Source organism: Hylobates moloch, unplaced genomic scaffold, assembly GCF_009828535.3.
Source record: "Hylobates moloch isolate HMO894 unplaced genomic scaffold, HMol_V3 SCAFFOLD_37, whole genome shotgun sequence".
Taxonomy (NCBI): Eukaryota; Metazoa; Chordata; class Mammalia; order Primates; family Hylobatidae; genus Hylobates; species Hylobates moloch.
Genome location: NW_026652312.1, coordinates 374,467 through 391,652, shown reverse-complemented (window position 1 = coordinate 391,652; position 17,186 = coordinate 374,467). Strand labels below are relative to the sequence as shown.

At 37.6% G+C, this 17,186-nt stretch overlaps 1 protein-coding gene across 1 annotated transcript in view; it reads left to right on the top strand.

Moving 5' to 3' along the window:
• LOC116463451 (relaxin receptor 1) overlaps nucleotides 1-17,186 on the top strand; it is a 122,625-nt gene that overhangs the window by 54,166 nt on the left and 51,273 nt on the right. The window contains exons 3-4 of the mRNA XM_032146562.2: nucleotides 7,890-7,988; nucleotides 13,830-13,935. Coding sequence (XP_032002453.1) covers nucleotides 7,890-7,988; nucleotides 13,830-13,935 — 205 coding nt within the window. The remainder of the gene's footprint in view (nucleotides 1-7,889; nucleotides 7,989-13,829; nucleotides 13,936-17,186) is intronic.

Sequence of the window (17,186 nt, the reverse complement as noted above, 5' to 3'; positions counted from 1 at the left end):
TCAGCTCACTGCAACCTCTGCCTCCCAGGTTCAAGCGATTCTCCTGCCTCAGCCTTCTGAGTAGCTGGTATTACAGGCACCTGCCACCACACCTGGCTAATTTTTAGTAGGACCAACTTTTAAGCAACTTTGCTTAAAAGAAATACACTCCAAGTCACAGGATTTTTCTGAGACTAAATTCTAGCTGTCCTCCAATGCAATGTGAGAAGGACCCTAGTTGACTATGGCAAATCCCATAATGCAGTTCTTCCAAAGCTTGCTTTAAGACTCACCTAGGCCACTTATGAAAAATATAGATTTCTCAGACTCCATGCTGACCAAATAAATGAGAGTCTCCAGTGGAGAAGCCTGTAAATTTGTGTTTTTGATAAATGCCCCAGCTCTCAGTTTTTATTTTAGCATAAGGGAGACTGAGCTTTCTCTAAAGTGTCTTTAAGGACAGAAATCCAATCATTCATTCATTCAATCAACAAGTATTTAGTAAGCCCATGCAGCATGCAAGATCAGATTTTTCTTAATCTATGTTTTTAAACTTTATTTACAGCATGACTATATCATTTTTAGCTGAAAAGCTCTTTTTTAGTAAAAATATTTGTTTTATTGGTGCCATTTTTACAGCACTACCAATACATACTGGAAACCATATCCCCTAACACAATATTCTCTTCTGTGCGGTGCTTTTTCCACTACCCTAGACTGCCTCGAGATAAATCAGAGAATAAATTTCATCAGGATCATTACTGAAGTATGAAAAACCGTTCTGATCACTGCCCTATACATCCTTAAAATATGAAGGACACAGGATTTAAAATATAGAAACACACATACCAAAAGCTGTTTTCTTTAAAATGCTAACTCCCCAACTTTGCAATTTTGGCAACATTTCCCATGTTCTGTATATCTGCCTTCTGCCTTCTGGTGGGAGGAAGTAATGGGTAGAAAGAGGAAAATACTTTGGAAAGGCAGAAAGAAAAGTAAAAGCTGATTACTAAAAGGCTTGTTTGTTTGATGATGTTGCTATTTAATAAACACAATGGTGAGGACAAAGGATTAGGAAATGTCATATAGCCCATGGTTTTAAGCATGGCATTATCTATTAATGGTAAAAAAAAAAAATTCAGCAAATTGAAGTTGTCTATTTGTAAAAGCTCAGTTAAATATAGGATCTGCTAAAGAAGCAGAGTGAAAGAAAATCAGCATCTATGGCAGTCACCCAGCCACGTCTCATGAATTTCATAGCATCAGTGAAACATTACCCACAAAACAGCCCCGTGTTCTGGGATGCTGTCACTTCACCTGATTTCCATCACTGATGCTGAGGTAGGTGGATGTGGCAGTCACAGGAACATGAACGTGGTGCACAGAGTGAAGTGAGGCCCTGGTAGCCTGCAAGGTCAAAGCCTTCAAACCTTCACAAGCCCACTTCTCACTCACCTTCTGCAGATATGCATGAAAACTGTTTATATGAATACTCAAAGCCTCAACATACTCTGACCTACCTACTTACATGCTTTATTTGTAACATCGATAAACATATAACCACTCATAACACTACTATGTTTTTGGTAAATTGTCTTTAGTAATACCTTGATTTGCAATATTTTCATTGATTTAATAAAGAAAAATAATGTGAATTTGAATTCCAGTTAATAACAACTTCTGGTTGTTATTTAAATAAACTTTTTTATAATTCACACAATTCTGATGTAAGAGCCTCAATAACGGAAGTGAAACAGACAACAGAAAAATAAGCAGCAAATAGTGATAGCTAAATACTTAAAGCTGATGTCCCACAAAAGGTGAAATTCTGTAGATAGAATGTAAACTGATTACATAATTTCTTTGGCCTAGAAAAGAAATACAATAATAATTTATATTTTAATTATTTATTTATAATAAATCTGTTTCTTAGTCAAGTCACCTAACCTTTTTCAGTATCAATTTTTCTATCTGCAGTATCAATTTTTCTATCTGGGTTTCAGCTTATATATATATATCTGTAAGTGGAGATGATGATAATGACCAAATAGAGTTACGAGGATAAAATGGAGTACCTAGCACAACATAATGGGTACTTGCTAAATATGACTTCTTTCAGGGCTAAATGCTAACATTCAACCTCTCTGTTAAAAGGGGTGAATGAAAGTCTCTCAAAGAATTCTCCTTATCTAAAGATATGAAACAAGTTTACAAAAGTAAACTTGCCAAAAGGTCAAAAAACTCTGCAAAACTAGGAAAGGAAGACAATCCAATGCCATAAATTTCCAAAATCTCAAAACCTGACAGCCAAGGAAACATATGGTGATTCCGGAGCCCAGTAGAACAGAACATTTTGTAAGGCTCCTGACCCCATCCCCAGAACCCACGTGACATTTTTTTTTAGGGCAACCACAAAATTAAACTACACTAAATTTATGGGTTCAGAAAAAATGCACTGCTTTTTCACTCTCATGAGATTCCACTTGAGCTCCCCAAATTAACTAAATGTCTAATCATTGTTCCGCCGTACTTTAATCCAATGATTCAATCAGCCTCCCCATATCTGTCATTGTTAAATGGAAAAAACCGGAAACTACTGTAGGTATATTAGACAGAAATTAGGTAAGCAGAATCTTCTCAGAAGGGCTGGAAGAGTGGGTGTAAACAAAGTCGACAACCGTGCTGTTGGATCCATCATGGCTGCGACTGACAACGGAGACAGCTGCTGCTCCCGCCCCCAACACAGCTGCCTCTCTCGACACCCACAAGGCTGGTAGTATCTGAAATCCCCTTCCACAATTGCTCTTATGTCTCTGTTTTAGACAGAGCAGCAAAAAATGACCTTATACCTCTCTTCTAACCAAGATACATGTGAGTGCATCCAAATCCTGGCTGGCTCTACAGGGGGTGCGAAATGTCGTCTGAAGTTTTTCAGTCTCTGCTGCACAGAAAAACACCAATGAAGTTGGGTTAATCTACAGCATATTCCATAACAGGTTCTTTGCAGTTGTGCAATACAATGGCTGTTCCTCATGATCTGTTCCTTTGGTGACTCAATATTTGTATGCATTTGCTCCTCAATTTCATTTAGCCTAGGCCAGCATTGGGTTCAGATTTCAGTGGACAATCTAGCAAAACTACTGCTTGAGCTAACACATGGAATCCAGAAACTCCAGGAGGTCACTATATTAGTCCGTTCTCACGCTGCTATGAAGAAATACACGAGACTGAGTGATTTATACAGAAAAGAAGTTTAATTGACTCACAATTCCACATGGCTTGGGAGGACTCAGGAAACTTACAACCATGGCCAAAGGCACCTCTTCACAGGGCAGCAGGAGAGAGAATGAGTGCCAAACAAAGGGAGAAGCCCCTTATAAAACCATCAGATCTCATGAAAACTCACTCACTAGCAGGAGAACAGCATGGGGGAACAAGCCCCCATGATTCAATTATCTCCACCTGGTCCCACCCTTGACACGTGGGTATTATTACAATTCAAGGTGAGATTTGAGTGAGGACACACAGCCAAACCATATCAGATACCCAGATCGATTAGCTTTGCCCAACCTAAAGCTATATTTCTACTTCCTGGTCTAATGCTTGTAGAAACCATTCCCATGCAAATTCCTTGGGTTTCTGCTTATATAAAATAGCAAAATCTTTTGGTATGTCAGTCTTCTCTAAGTCCAGTTTGTGTTCTGCAGCATGCTGGGCTCTGGCTCCAGTTATAATAGGTTGAGAAGCAAAGAAGCCTGGTAATGAAAAGGCCTGAGGAGAGTTGGCAACTTATTTACCTCAAGTAAAGTAACTCATGTGTCTTCAAACAAACTACAGCTAACCTCATCAGACAGGAAAGGGGAGCTGCTTTTGCTTGCAAGGGAGGTTTTGTGGGAAGGGAATTTAGAGTGGTCAAATTCAACTGAACACACACAAATGTCCTAGTGCAATTCACAAGGTCTCTCTCGCCAATCAGTATTCTAATGTTCACTTAAAAGATATGACAGACTGGCCGGGCGCGGTGGCTCACGCTTATAATCCCAGCACTTTGGGAGGCCGAGGCGGGCGAATCACGAGGTCAGGAGATCGAGACCACGGTGAAACCCCGTCTCTACTAAAAATACAAAAAATTAGCCGGGCGTGGTGGCGGGCGCCTGTAGTCCCAGCTACTCGGAGAGGCTGAGGCAGGAGAATGGCGTGAACTCGGGAGGCAGAGCTTGCAGTGAGCTGAGATTGTGCCACTGCACTCCAGCCTGGGCGACAGAGCGAGACTCCGTCCCAAAAAAAAAAAAGATATGACAGACTGAGGACAGTGGCCCACACCTATAATCTCAGCACTTTAGGCCAAGGTGGGAGGATCACTTGAGGCCAGGAGTTTCAGACCAGCCTTAGCAACACAGAGAGACCCCCATCTCTACAAAAATAAAAAATTAGCTGGGCATAGTTGTATGCATCTATAGTCCCAGCTACTCAGGAGGCTGAGGTGGGAGGATCCCTTGAGCCCAGGAGTTTGGGGCTGCAGTGAGCTATGATCGCACCACTGCACTCTAACCTAGGCAACAGAGTGAGACCCTGTCTTAAAAAAAAAATTTTTAATGATATGACAAAATGTGAATTCAACTTATACTGTAACTTAACAACCCATAGGATCAGATTCTATATAATGTAGGGATACATCAGTCCTGAGGTAAGGCCACAAGAGATAAAAGATTATCTGAGGGTAGTCCTATCACCCAGGCTGGAGTGCAGTGTGCAATCTCGGCTCACTGCAACCTCTGCCACCCCAGTTCAAGCAATTCTCACGCCTCAGCCTCCCGAGTAGCTGGGACTACAGGCATATATCACCATGGCTGGCTAATTTTTGTATTTCTAATGGGGGTTTCTCCACCTTGGCCAGGCTGGTCTCAAAATCCTGACCTCAAGTTATCTGCCCGCTTCGGCCTCCCAAAGTGCTGGGATTCCAAGCATGAGCCACCGTGCCCAGCTGTTTCCTTTCTTTAATCTCTCCAGAGCTATTTCTTTGGCAATCCCACTTCACAACCCTTGAAATTTCTCATTTTCATTCTAATGATTTATCATAGCAAGAACTTTGCCAGAGTCTAGCCATCTAACAGACACATCATTCCAGGAAGCCATAGCAATAATTTAAGTGACTTCTTTTTGTCACTGTGTACCATTAATTATGAGAGTCCCATGTTCTAATAATAACATGATTGCCATTATCTAAGAAGAATCGGAATAGATAACCCATCCGATGTTTCCATCCTTGAGATGTCTGAGAGTCTGTTATCTGTAACCCCTTCTGGAAGGAGGAAACAGAAACCACTCTAGATATTTTTGGGAAAGAGAAGCTTAAGAAAAAAATATATTTTATACAGGAAAAATGTGTTTGTAGAATCATTTTAAGAGCTGCAGAAGAAGGAGTCAGAGGTAGGGAATACACCACTGTAGTTGCAAGCCCAAGATCAAGAAGCATCTGCTTCTGCCACAGCTGCTACTGCTAGTCATCTCTACATCCATGAAACTGGGCCCCTGAGGCTGGCTGCAGTAACTGCCCCAACTACCACTAGATATCCATGAGACTGATATGTATAAACCTCAGGTCTCACAAGAGTGCATCCAATTGGTAGAAGCTTATCTATAACAAGAATCCTGGCTGCTTGGGGTCTGGAAAACATATATTTAAGTTACCAACTTCTAAAGAATACGAAAGCATTCTAAAATGGGGGTCGAATAAAAGAGGAGCAAACATTCACAAAAGCCACCACAGTCTCAGGAAGTTTTAGTCTGTATTTGGCTATATATGCTGAATCTTTCAAATCTCCTTCTCCTCCTCCTGTTTCTCTGCCTAACATATCAACTGATGCATGTGTTAAGGGTTGGGCAGGCACCTTGAACTTGTTCCTAGGTGTTCAGGGGCTGGTATTTGCTGGTTTCTGGAGTGTTGTCCCTTGTCCACGAAGTTACTGGTGGCCTGCTAAAGTCCCATGCAGAAGTCTGCAGTGGCTCACACCTAATAATCCCAGCACTCGAGGCCAAAGCAGGGGGGATCACGTCACCCCAGAAGTTCAAGACCAGCCTGGGCAACATAGCAAAACCCCATCTCTACAAAAAAAAAGAAAAATTAGGCGTGGTGGTGCACACCTATAATCCCAGCTACTCAGGAGCCTAACGGAGGAGGATCACTTGAGCCCAAGAGGGAGAGGTTGCAGTGAGCTGAGATTGCACCACTGCACTCCAGCATCAGTGACAGAGCAAGATGCTGTCTCAAAAAAAAATTTTAATTTTAAAATTTTTAAAAGAAATCAATGCTAGACTTAATACTAACTTACAGAAATAGGACAAACTTTTATAACTTCACTCTCTGTTCATATGTTTGGGCATCCTTAGGGAGTCCTGGCAGCATTCAGAAAAAAATTTAGAAGGTCTGGAGAAGATCACATACAAAACCCTACCAAGAGAATGAAGGCTTGTACCATGTGCAGAGATCCCCAGAGAAACTGCTTCTTCATCCCTGGTCACTAGTCCACTCTGTCACATGCTTGACTGCACTGTCTCTTATGTTTAAAAGTAACTAAAAGATTATTAGGAATTCTGTGAGAAAAATTGTCTTCCTTTTATCCCACAAATAAAATCTTCTATTTTTTTAAAAGTGACATAGGGGTTTAAAATATAAATAAGAAAATATAGAAATATATATATATAAGCACTCAGAGAATAATCACTTTAGATACCATGGTGCCTTTCAAAAAAGAAAAAGAGAAAAGAAATGAGATCATGCCAGTCATGTTTTCTTTCTTTCTTAAAAGTTAATCAGAAAGGCACGGTGGCTCACGCCTGTAATCCCAGCACTCTCGGGGGCCGAGGCTGGCGGCTCACCTGAGGTCAGGAGTTCCAGACTAGCCTGGCCAACATGGTGAAACCCCGTCTCTACTAGAAATAGGAAAATTTGCTAGGCGTGGTGGCGGGTGCCTGGAATCCTGGCTACTCTGGAGGCTGAGGCAGGAGAATCACTTGAACCTGGGACACAGAGGTTGCAGTGAGCCAAGGTAATGCCATTGCCCTCCAGCCTGGGCTACAAGAGCAAAACTCCGTCTCAAAAATAAATAAATAAAATAACACAAAAAAAGTTAATCATCATGGCTGTCTAGCCATGTTTATACATCTCCAACATCAGTTTTAGAGATTGAAGAAGATGTAGGGAAACATAATTACTGTAAAATGCTAAGAACAGTGTGCCGTATTTGGATATGTCTGAAATACTGCTTCTCAAAATATTACTTACTTCAGGAACACCTATAGTACTTGTTAAAAACAGAGAATAGTCAGGGCGTGGTGGCGCACGCCTGTAATCCCAACACTTTGGGGGGCCAAGGTGGGCGGATTTGAGGCCAGGAGTTAGAGACCAGCCTGGCCAACATGGTGAAACCCCATCTCCACTAAAAAAAAAAAAAAAAAATTAACCAGATGTGGTGTCAGGTTCCTGTAGTCCCAGCTACTCAGGAGGCTGAGGCAGGAGAATCACTTGAACAAGGGAGGTGGAGGTTGCAGTGAGCTGAGATCGTGCCACAGCACTCCACCTGGGTGACCAAGCAAGACTCTGTCTCAAAAAAAAAAAAAAAAAAAAAAATGGAGAATAGCTTTGTCATAATTTACTCCCCCAAAATGTTTTTAATCGAAATAATTAAGTTAAATTTAAAATGGTGACTAGGGAGCCCATCTCAGACTATAAAATGAGAATCTCCAGGTGGGGGTCCATAAATTCACATTTATAGCAAGTTTCCAGATAATGTTTATCTCGCTACTTCTGGAGAACCACTGGACTCTTTTAAAGAGAGGACCTATTTCCCCACAATATACCAGAATATTTCTGTTTCTTGAACTTTTCTGTTCTCTGATTTTTGTTTTAGGAGACAACAATGGATGGTCTCTGCAATTTGACAAATATTTTGCCAGTTACTACAAAATGACTTCCCAATATCCTTTTGAGACAGAAACACCTGAATGTTGTAAGTAATTGAAGCAGTTATTTTCTTTTCCAGTTCATAAGACACTGTTGTTTAAAAGTTTGATTCAACATTAAAAAAAAGATTGCATCTCAATCTGGAAATCAGTTTTAATTAAAGAAACTTAAAAATTTGTAAGAGGTCAATTATAGTTTTCTAATTGCAAACTCTATTAAATATACAACTTTAGGAAAATTTATTTCAAAAAGACTCAGGGATCTTAAGTGTAGAAGTAACAAATGATGTCAGATCATTTGTTATGAACAAAATCAGTGTCAGTCAAGGATGTTATTTTATATGAGTTCTCTTTTCACAGTCACTGTAAAATGTGATGTAAAGAAAACAGAGAAAGTAGAGAGGGCAGAAAAGCTGTTTGGATTTTAATGTTTGCCAGAAAAAATTCTTCTGAGCTGCAAAACCCTTATTCATTATAACCCACTATGTTCAGTCATACACTGAAAACTTACAAAAACACTGGAGGGGTATGGAAGGTATAAACCTGAGGATTAACTACAATATTTTAGATCAGACAGATGTATGAAAATAACTCCTCAAATAAATTTTGTCTGTTCTAATAAATTATGCAAATGTAAATCTGTACCTTGGAGCTGTCATTTTGACCCTAGCTTTTCAAAACCCTGGTCTAAAAGCAAGGCACATTTGCTATTCCTCTGACATTCCAGACATGGTTCTATATCAGAGCCTCTATACAGACTGTTCTTTCAGAAACTTTCTCCCATGTATCTGCTTAGTCAGTGACCCTCACCTTATTCAGGGCCCTGTTCAAATCAAAGAAAGCTGCAGTGATAACACTGTATAAAACAGCCGCGTCCTCAACCCTACCCTCATTACTCTGTCAGCTTACTCTGTGTTATTTTCCGGGGTGGCACTGTCATAATTGCTGGTGGTAGTGGTGCTGCTTGTGGTGGTGTATGAACTATCTCATCAGATCCTAAGTACTATGACAATGACTATGACTGTGACAATAGGTACTTTGTTTGACTTTTTTTTTTTTTTTTGCTGCTCTTCTAGTGCCTAAAATAGTGCTTTGCACATAGTGAGCACTCAGTACATTATTGTTGAAGTCTATATAGGAGGCTATAGATAGGATGTTTTGTTTTATTTTTTATCTGTGTATCTGCCTAGAAACATACATATTTCATGGATTGATTATGGTTACAGTAAAACCCAGTTGAATTTTTTAAGCCCGGTTGAATTAGTATACTTTTAAACATGTATTTTTTATAATAATTTTTCTTATAGCTAAAACTTTTAGTTTTTTAGCTAACAATAAAAACATTAACAGAATTCTTTGCTGGGTTTTAAATTCATGGTTTATTTTTATCCTTTTTGATTCTGAAGCATGCCAAATTAACAATATGTCTGAATAATTGAGGTTTTATTTATGTAAATGTTATATAATAATAACTACATTTTAATAACAGATGCTTAGGTAGTTATTTTATAACATTATTTTTCTAAAGTTGCATTATCCTAAGTTAGGTCTTTAGTCGTAGATATAAACACAATGTATTATGTAGGCAATGATTTAACTATTGTAGATTTCAATAATTTAAAAGAGTAAAATTTTACACTGTGAGTTCTAGAAAATACATGTTAATACATAGAGCCACAGTTTATCTTTTGCTAGTCCTAGTAAATGCTAATTATTCAATTCTCTTACTCATCATCACGTTTTCTATTCTCTCCGTTTTGTACAACTTACATCACTCCCACCTTCCCAAAGCATTATCTGGGCAGCTTTGAATGGAAAACAGTCATGAATGAGCAATCACTGGCTACTCACTACAAAATGGTGGAGAGGTGACTAAGGGTTTATTTTAGACAAGTTTTATATCATATATTTAGTTTCTTCATATCACCTGGCAATGCCAGCTCCTCCTCTGTTCTTTTTTTTTCGTATATATAGTGCCTTCCCGGTCATATCCTTTTCATAAAACCGTTTAAGATGAATAGGTAATTGCCACGTATCAAATACGAGTGTTATGAATGAGTAGATCAACAAAATATGAAATATTAAAATGTGAGGATTGCCTATCTGTTGCAAACATAAAGTTTTTTCTCTTGCAAAAATTGTTTTTAAAAAAGCAAGGCATAGAGGAAGAAATCCTTTGCTATATTTTTTTCTTTATGTTCTACCATAAATTGTAAAGTCTAGCTTTTTAAATTTTTAATATTTTTTTATCTTCACTACTCAAATAAGGTTAATCAAATACTACTAACAATCCCCAGTTTAAGGGGATAGACATCACTCTTGTGAGATTCACAGGGTACTCAGCAATCTGTCTCAGCATCATGCCATTATTTAGAGGGAGACCAAATAATTTGCCCATTAAAAAGCTAAAAATTGGCTGGGCACAGTGGCTCACACTTATAATCCCAGCACTTTGGGAGGCTGAGGTAGGAAGATCTCACTTGAGACCAGGAGTTCAAGACCAGCCTGGGCAACATAGTGAGACCCCAATCTCTCCAAAAAATAAAAAATAAATAAAACTTAGCTGTGCTACTCAGGTGCCCAGGAGATTGAAGCTGCAGTGAGCTGTGATTGAGCCACTGTGCTCCAGCCTAGGTAACAGAACAAAACCCTCTCTCAGAGGGGGAAAAAAACAGCTTAAAGTTTTTGGGAAAGGAAAAAGTTAATAGATATAATTTAACTGATAATATAATGTTTAAAATAATGAATTAAGCCATGTTGTCTCAAAACAGTTTTTTTTCTTTTATCATATATTGTTTTCTTTTTATTTCTTAATTTTTTTTTTTTTTTTTTTTTGAGATTGAGTTTCACTCTTGTTGCCCAAACTGGAGTGCAATGGCGCAATCTTGGCTCCCTGCAACCTCTGCCTCCCAGGTTCAAGTGATTCTTCTGCCTCAGCCTCCCGAGTAGGGATTACGGACATGTGCCACCACGCCTGGCTAATTATGTATTTTTAGTAGAAACGAGATTTCTCCACGTTGGTCGGGCTGGTCTTGAACTGCCAACCTCAGGTGATCCACCCGCCTCAGCTCCCGAAATGCTGGGATTACAGGCATGAGCCACCGCTCCCGGTCTATTTCTTAAATTTTAATTGAATCTTTTAATACCTCACCTTATGCCCAAAAGGATTTTCAGCAACTTGCAATTAAAATACAGCTACTAAAAGCCTTAAACCATTAACATGATATAAAAGACAAAAGTTCAGTGGTGAGTGGAAAGCGAATGACAAAGAAAAATTAAGAAAATCCTTCCTGAGAAAAGTTCAGTGACTTCATCCACAGCCTAGTTATGAATTTCATAGCCGTTAAGTCCAAGAGAGAAAATAATGGGTTACATAACTTTCATAGTTTGTAAAGCAAAACAAACAAATGGGGAAAAACCAGATAAGTCAGCAAGAGAAATATATTTTTGCCTGATCCTGCACCCTGGAAGACATTTGTCACAAGTATAATTACATAAAAGGAATGAGGCTATGTAATAAATGCTGTATAAAAAAAGAAGTAATTTTTTCATCAGTACTTAACAAAAACAAATATATCATTGAGAGTTATTTAAAGACAATTTGTGGGGGGGAGTGCAGCTAATAACTAAATATATTTTTCAAATTTGAAAACAGTGTAAAAATAGAATGGCAAGTGTAGTGTAAAACTTGGTGTTAAAATTTAAGTTAAGGTTCCTAGTGTCCCACCTTATTTAAAGCAGATTATTATAGGGATTTATTGGAAATTAAACTGAGCAAAGCTTATAATCATTTTTGACCAGAATAATGTGAGGAATTCACATTAGTAAAGTCGTCTCTCAAGGGCAATATCATGGAAAATATAATATCTATGATGAGCCAATAAATTAACAAAATTTAAGTTTAAAGGATTTGAAAAGTACAGAGATTTGGAAAGAATTACTTACTCAACCATAATTTGACCATTCAGAAGCTACCAGCATTAACTTGGTACTGCATTACTCATCTTTTTTTATTTTGACATAGTTGAAATTTCCTATACAAACCATTTTTATCAAATTTTCAATTAGCATTTTGGCATAATCAGGTATCCATATTACTACAACATCTTTTAAAATATTCCATGTAATAGTATATTTTGTAAGTGACGTAATTTCCTTAATCATTCCTTGGCTGTTGGATATTAATGTGTTTTTTTTTTCATTTTTCCCTATTGCAGATAACCCTGTAATCAACATATATGAATTATCTTAATTTAGTCTCTATATATGAAAAAAACGCACTGGGATTAACGCTAATTTCACTGCCCTCCATTTCTGCCCTTCCTACTTCATTCTCAGGACCTTCATCTTCCTTCCCAACCTTTTCCATCCCATCCCCACAGCATACACATAGACTCACATACGAGATATGATTTTAACTTAAAGAGACAGCATCAGTTTTCAGACATCCGCAACCAAAGTGGGTACTTGCAACTATAAAACTGTTTTAAAGTTCTTGGCAGATACTCTGTTTATATGAAACACTAAATCTAGGCTATGGTCCTGATCTCTTGTAACCCTGTGAAGAAGTCTCTGGAGATATTTGGGAGGAGAGGAAGAACACATGTCACCCCATATCTGAGCCAAAAGCTCCTCATGAACAGTCATTCACAGAGGTCTCTGGTTAGCCACTGAGACACTTGCCTGCTCTCTGCAAGTTTCACCATAAAGGTCAGAAACTGGAAGCCTACAAGCAGAAAACTCTCATAGATGGTTTTGTTTGTCCAATAATATTTTTAATGTTTTCAGTTAGCTAATATCAGTTTTTAAATAGATAGTTATATATAAAACATTGTATTTCTGGCTTCTTTGAGGAAGTTGGTAGATGTAGCTACAGAGGTTCCTATTCTAATATGGCAACAGATGGGAGAAGCTGTTGCACTTGGACATCTGGACGCAGTCTGCAGTGACATTGCCTGACTGCTGGAGACACTGGAGTCTGTAACCCCTGCTGTATAGGTTAGGGCTCCAGAAGTCAATATGGGGGGAAAACATTTCTCATTGCTCTCAGGAATTGGCCATTCCCCATCAGAGCAGGAATCAAACTATATTTATTATCCTAAATAATAATCTCATTCTGTTTAGCTATATGAATACATCATTGCAAATCTCCAGGAGACTTTAGATGTATTGACTCACATCCTAACACTATCGCTACAGCTCCACAAGATGGCCAAGGTCATACACCTCATTCTCCCTCTCTTTCCAACACCCAACACCAGTGAAAATGGAATCCTATGCAGAAAAAACGTTCACTCCCATAAATAAACTTTTATTCATCCTTTACCCCTATGTAAGCCAAAAGATTTTTTTAAAAATTATTTGGAGAACTCCTGATTTAAAAAAAAAAAAAACTATAGACACTATCATTTGCCTTTAGTTCTCCTCGTTCTTGCTAGTGAAAAGTGATTTATTCCTCCTTTAAAGGTTTTGATTATGCTAAATACTTTATTTTTAAGTGGCAGTTGTAATATGAACATTAAGCCTCATCACACATTATCATGTCAATCCTTAGCAGACTGTTCTCCATTCATTGCAAAATGAATGAAATAAGAGCAGATTATTTCATTCATTTTGCAATGAATGGAGAACAGTCTGCTATTTTTTAAAAAATGCATGAGCTGGTAAATGTGTGTTTCCAAATGTTAATGCTCTACCATCATTTTAAGATTAAATTAAAAGCAAACTTTGGAACCTTAATTTAAAGCATTGCCTAAATTGCCTACGTAACACATGATATGCTTTTGTACTAAATGATTTTCTCATAGCTTTTCATTTCTTTCTTTTCATTACTCTCCTCTTCCTGGTCCCTCACTGTCATTATGCCTTACCACTTCCCCTTGATTCAGTGGTCGGTTCTGTGCCAGTGCAATGTCTTTGCCGAGGTCTGGAGCTTGACTGTGATGAAACCAATTTACGAGCTGTTCCATCAGTTTCTTCAAATGTGACTGCAATGTAAGTAGAAAAGAATGACTTCATCCTGACAGCCGGGTGGCACCTGTAAAATTGTATTATAATTAAGACCATGTCATTATTAATAATATATTTTTATTCAAAGATGATGTCATTTTTCCTGGGTCAGGTATAATAATTACTGATATTTATTTTGCATTTATTAAATGCTAGACCCCACCTTAAATCATTCTTTATATTAACTAACCCCTCATAATAATCCTGTGAGGTATGGAGTATCACCATATTTTATCTAAACCAAAATGTCATCAATTGCATGTGCTACTAAAGAAAAAATGGCTTCTAATTAAACTATTACATAGAGCTTTCCTATTACATAGAATTTGCGCTTGACATTTATTGAAAGAACTCTTTTAGAATTTATTGGACCCAAATTTTAATATAATCTGATGTGTAAGTTAGAAAATAAGGTAAATTGGATAAGATATTCCCCCCAAAATATCATATTTAAAATCTGTTCTGAATCACATTTTGAGTCATAGATGTTAATGTTGTTGTTTTCTTAAGGAATTCAAACTTATGTATGTAAAAAAAAATTATCACCATAAGTGGTTTGTTGATTTCTAGTACCTGTAGTGTTAGTTTCTAGTACTAATTTGAATTCAACAAACTTCAGCAACACAAACATATACATTTGGCTGAAACTTTTTTAAAATAAACTAGTGGAGGATAGCTATTTTAATCCAATATTTTTGCTGAGTTTATTTTTTCATCTAGATACCTTAGTGCCTTGTGGCTCTCACTTTTGGGTATATGAGGACAAAATAGGAGTAAGTCTTGAGTTTATGAATATTGACAAGTGTTACTGTTTTCAAACCAGGCCACATAATACAGCAATTGAAATACTTGATATATGAGGTAAGAGCTACAACTCCGAGTTCCTGTGCATAGTGTTTCCATTGAATTCACAGATCTGAGTTTACCCAATTTGTGATGGCCAAGGAATATGAACTGAGAATATCAGCAGAGTTTTCCAAAAGAGGGAACATTTCTGCTTGAACTAAGGAAAAGAAGAGCTCTTCAGCATTCTTTCTTCTTCTTGCCTCACTGTGGCTCTTTCTCAAAGCAATTAGTCCTGCAAGAAAAAAGTAATAATCCCCCAAAAGAACCTGAGGTCTTATGGAGAACTTCTCTGATTTAAATTCTAACTGGAAATTCTGGGTATAAGAATTTATGAATAGTCTGGGCAACACAGAGAGAGCCCATCACTACAAAATAAAAATAAAAATTAGCCAGGTATGATGGCCCACACCTGTAGTCTCAGCTACTTGGAGGCTGAGGCAAGAGGATCACTTGAGCCTGGGAGGTCAAGGCTGCAGTGAGCTGTGATCAAGCCACTGTACTCCAGCCTGTATGACAGAGTAAGACCCTGTCTCAAACAAAAAAAAAGAATCTATGATGATTTCATTCTGTTTTCAGAGAAAAAAATCATAATCCTTCTCCACTGCTTGTATCAAATTACTAGAAAATCCAAATCAAAGGATATTCTGATGCAGCCAATTTCATTTTTCATTTTCCCAGAGTAAGATTTGAATCCATTCTTTAACAATTCAACCAACATTTGTGAAATAAAGAACAGAGAGAGAAAGCTGGGGGAATGGAGGGGAATAAGGCAATGGCTAACTAGAGAGGGCATGCCCCACACAAAGGTTGAATCATTGAATTAATTCCCATTCAATTTTAAAAATTGTCGTGATCTAATATACACATACATACATAAAGACATGTGGGCAGAAAACTGTGACCTACCAGTTTTCAACCCCTGGTATAAACAAAAAAACTGGGACCAGGTCCTTGTAAATGATTGTCTGCAAGAAAGCAAGAAAGAAGGAGTCAAAGATGACTCCAAGGTTTCCGTTCTAAGCAACAGTGTGATCGGAGAATGAAGAGACTTGGTGGCAGTAACTGAGGAAGATGGGGACTCCAAAGTTAGATGTTTTTTCCATTGTGAGATTAACAGGTCACTCAGTGGAAATCTCCAACAGGCATTTGGAGATATAGGAATAAAGCTCAGGAGTTTATGTCTACATTATTTTTATTTTATTTTTTGTTCAAAAAATAGCATTCTCTTGTGCTTTAGGTTGAGCCACTTGATTGCAGTTGTCTATTTATACTTTTCTCTGCAGAACACTGGCTTAGACTCATACCTAGTCCCAGTCTGTTCAGTTCCATACAGAAAAAGAACTCTATGCTTTATAGCAAATACATTAAAAAGTAAATATCAAATTTCATTAGTCAGTTCTTTCCAGACTTTGAGTTGGAGCTATTATAGGGAAATGTCAGAAGAGGACTGAACCATATATAAGTATCAAAGAAGCTAATACTCCAAGTAATGTTTATTGAAGTTGGGATTTTTAAGACATTTCACATAAATGCTAATGAACAAAACAGGCAAACATAGATAGATATGATTATTTTTACTTTTTTCTAGCTTGATAAACACTGATTTTGACTATTTGAGACTTGGCTTTAAGATCCTGGAATTTAATCACTAGAACTATATGATCTAATACTAAGAACTTCCTTTACAAAAACTAGAGCTAGCTTTGACAATAATGATTAAACTAGGCCATTTCTCTCTCACACACACACAAACACACACCCTCTTTGACTCTGTGAACAATCAAGGTTGGAATGTCAAATTTTAAAATATAAGGATTTGTTATATTATAAAGTATTTGGGGTTGTTCTATTCAGGTCCTATTTTCTACCTGAAAAAGGAAAATGCCATGGCCTATATATCCTCCAAAGTTCCTAATAGAGTCTAATAATCCCTAAATAAATGTTATTGAAATGAATTTATAAATAAATACAAAAAAAAAGAAGTTGGTTGCCTCTTTAGCCCTGGGCTGTAAGACTGAACTTATTATTCAAAGAAAATTCTCTATTTATAGATAAAGTATAATTTGTGCAAATAGAGTATAAACTTCTTAAAGGCAAGTATTCAACATGTGCAAATGGCAGGCATTCGACACGTTTTTTGAGATAATGAATGAATGAATGAACACATTTTTGGGGTTTTTTTTTTTGAGACAGTCTCACTCTGTCGCCCAGGCTGGAGCGCAGTGGCGCGATCTTGGCTCACTGCAACTTCTGCCTCCCAGGTTCAAGTGATTCTGAGAATACATCTTTAAGAACACACTAAACTTTCATCTATGTCCTTAAATCAAACTCAGGTTTTTTTGTTTGTTTGTTTTTTGTAAACAGACAGGGTCTCACTGTGTCCCCCAGGC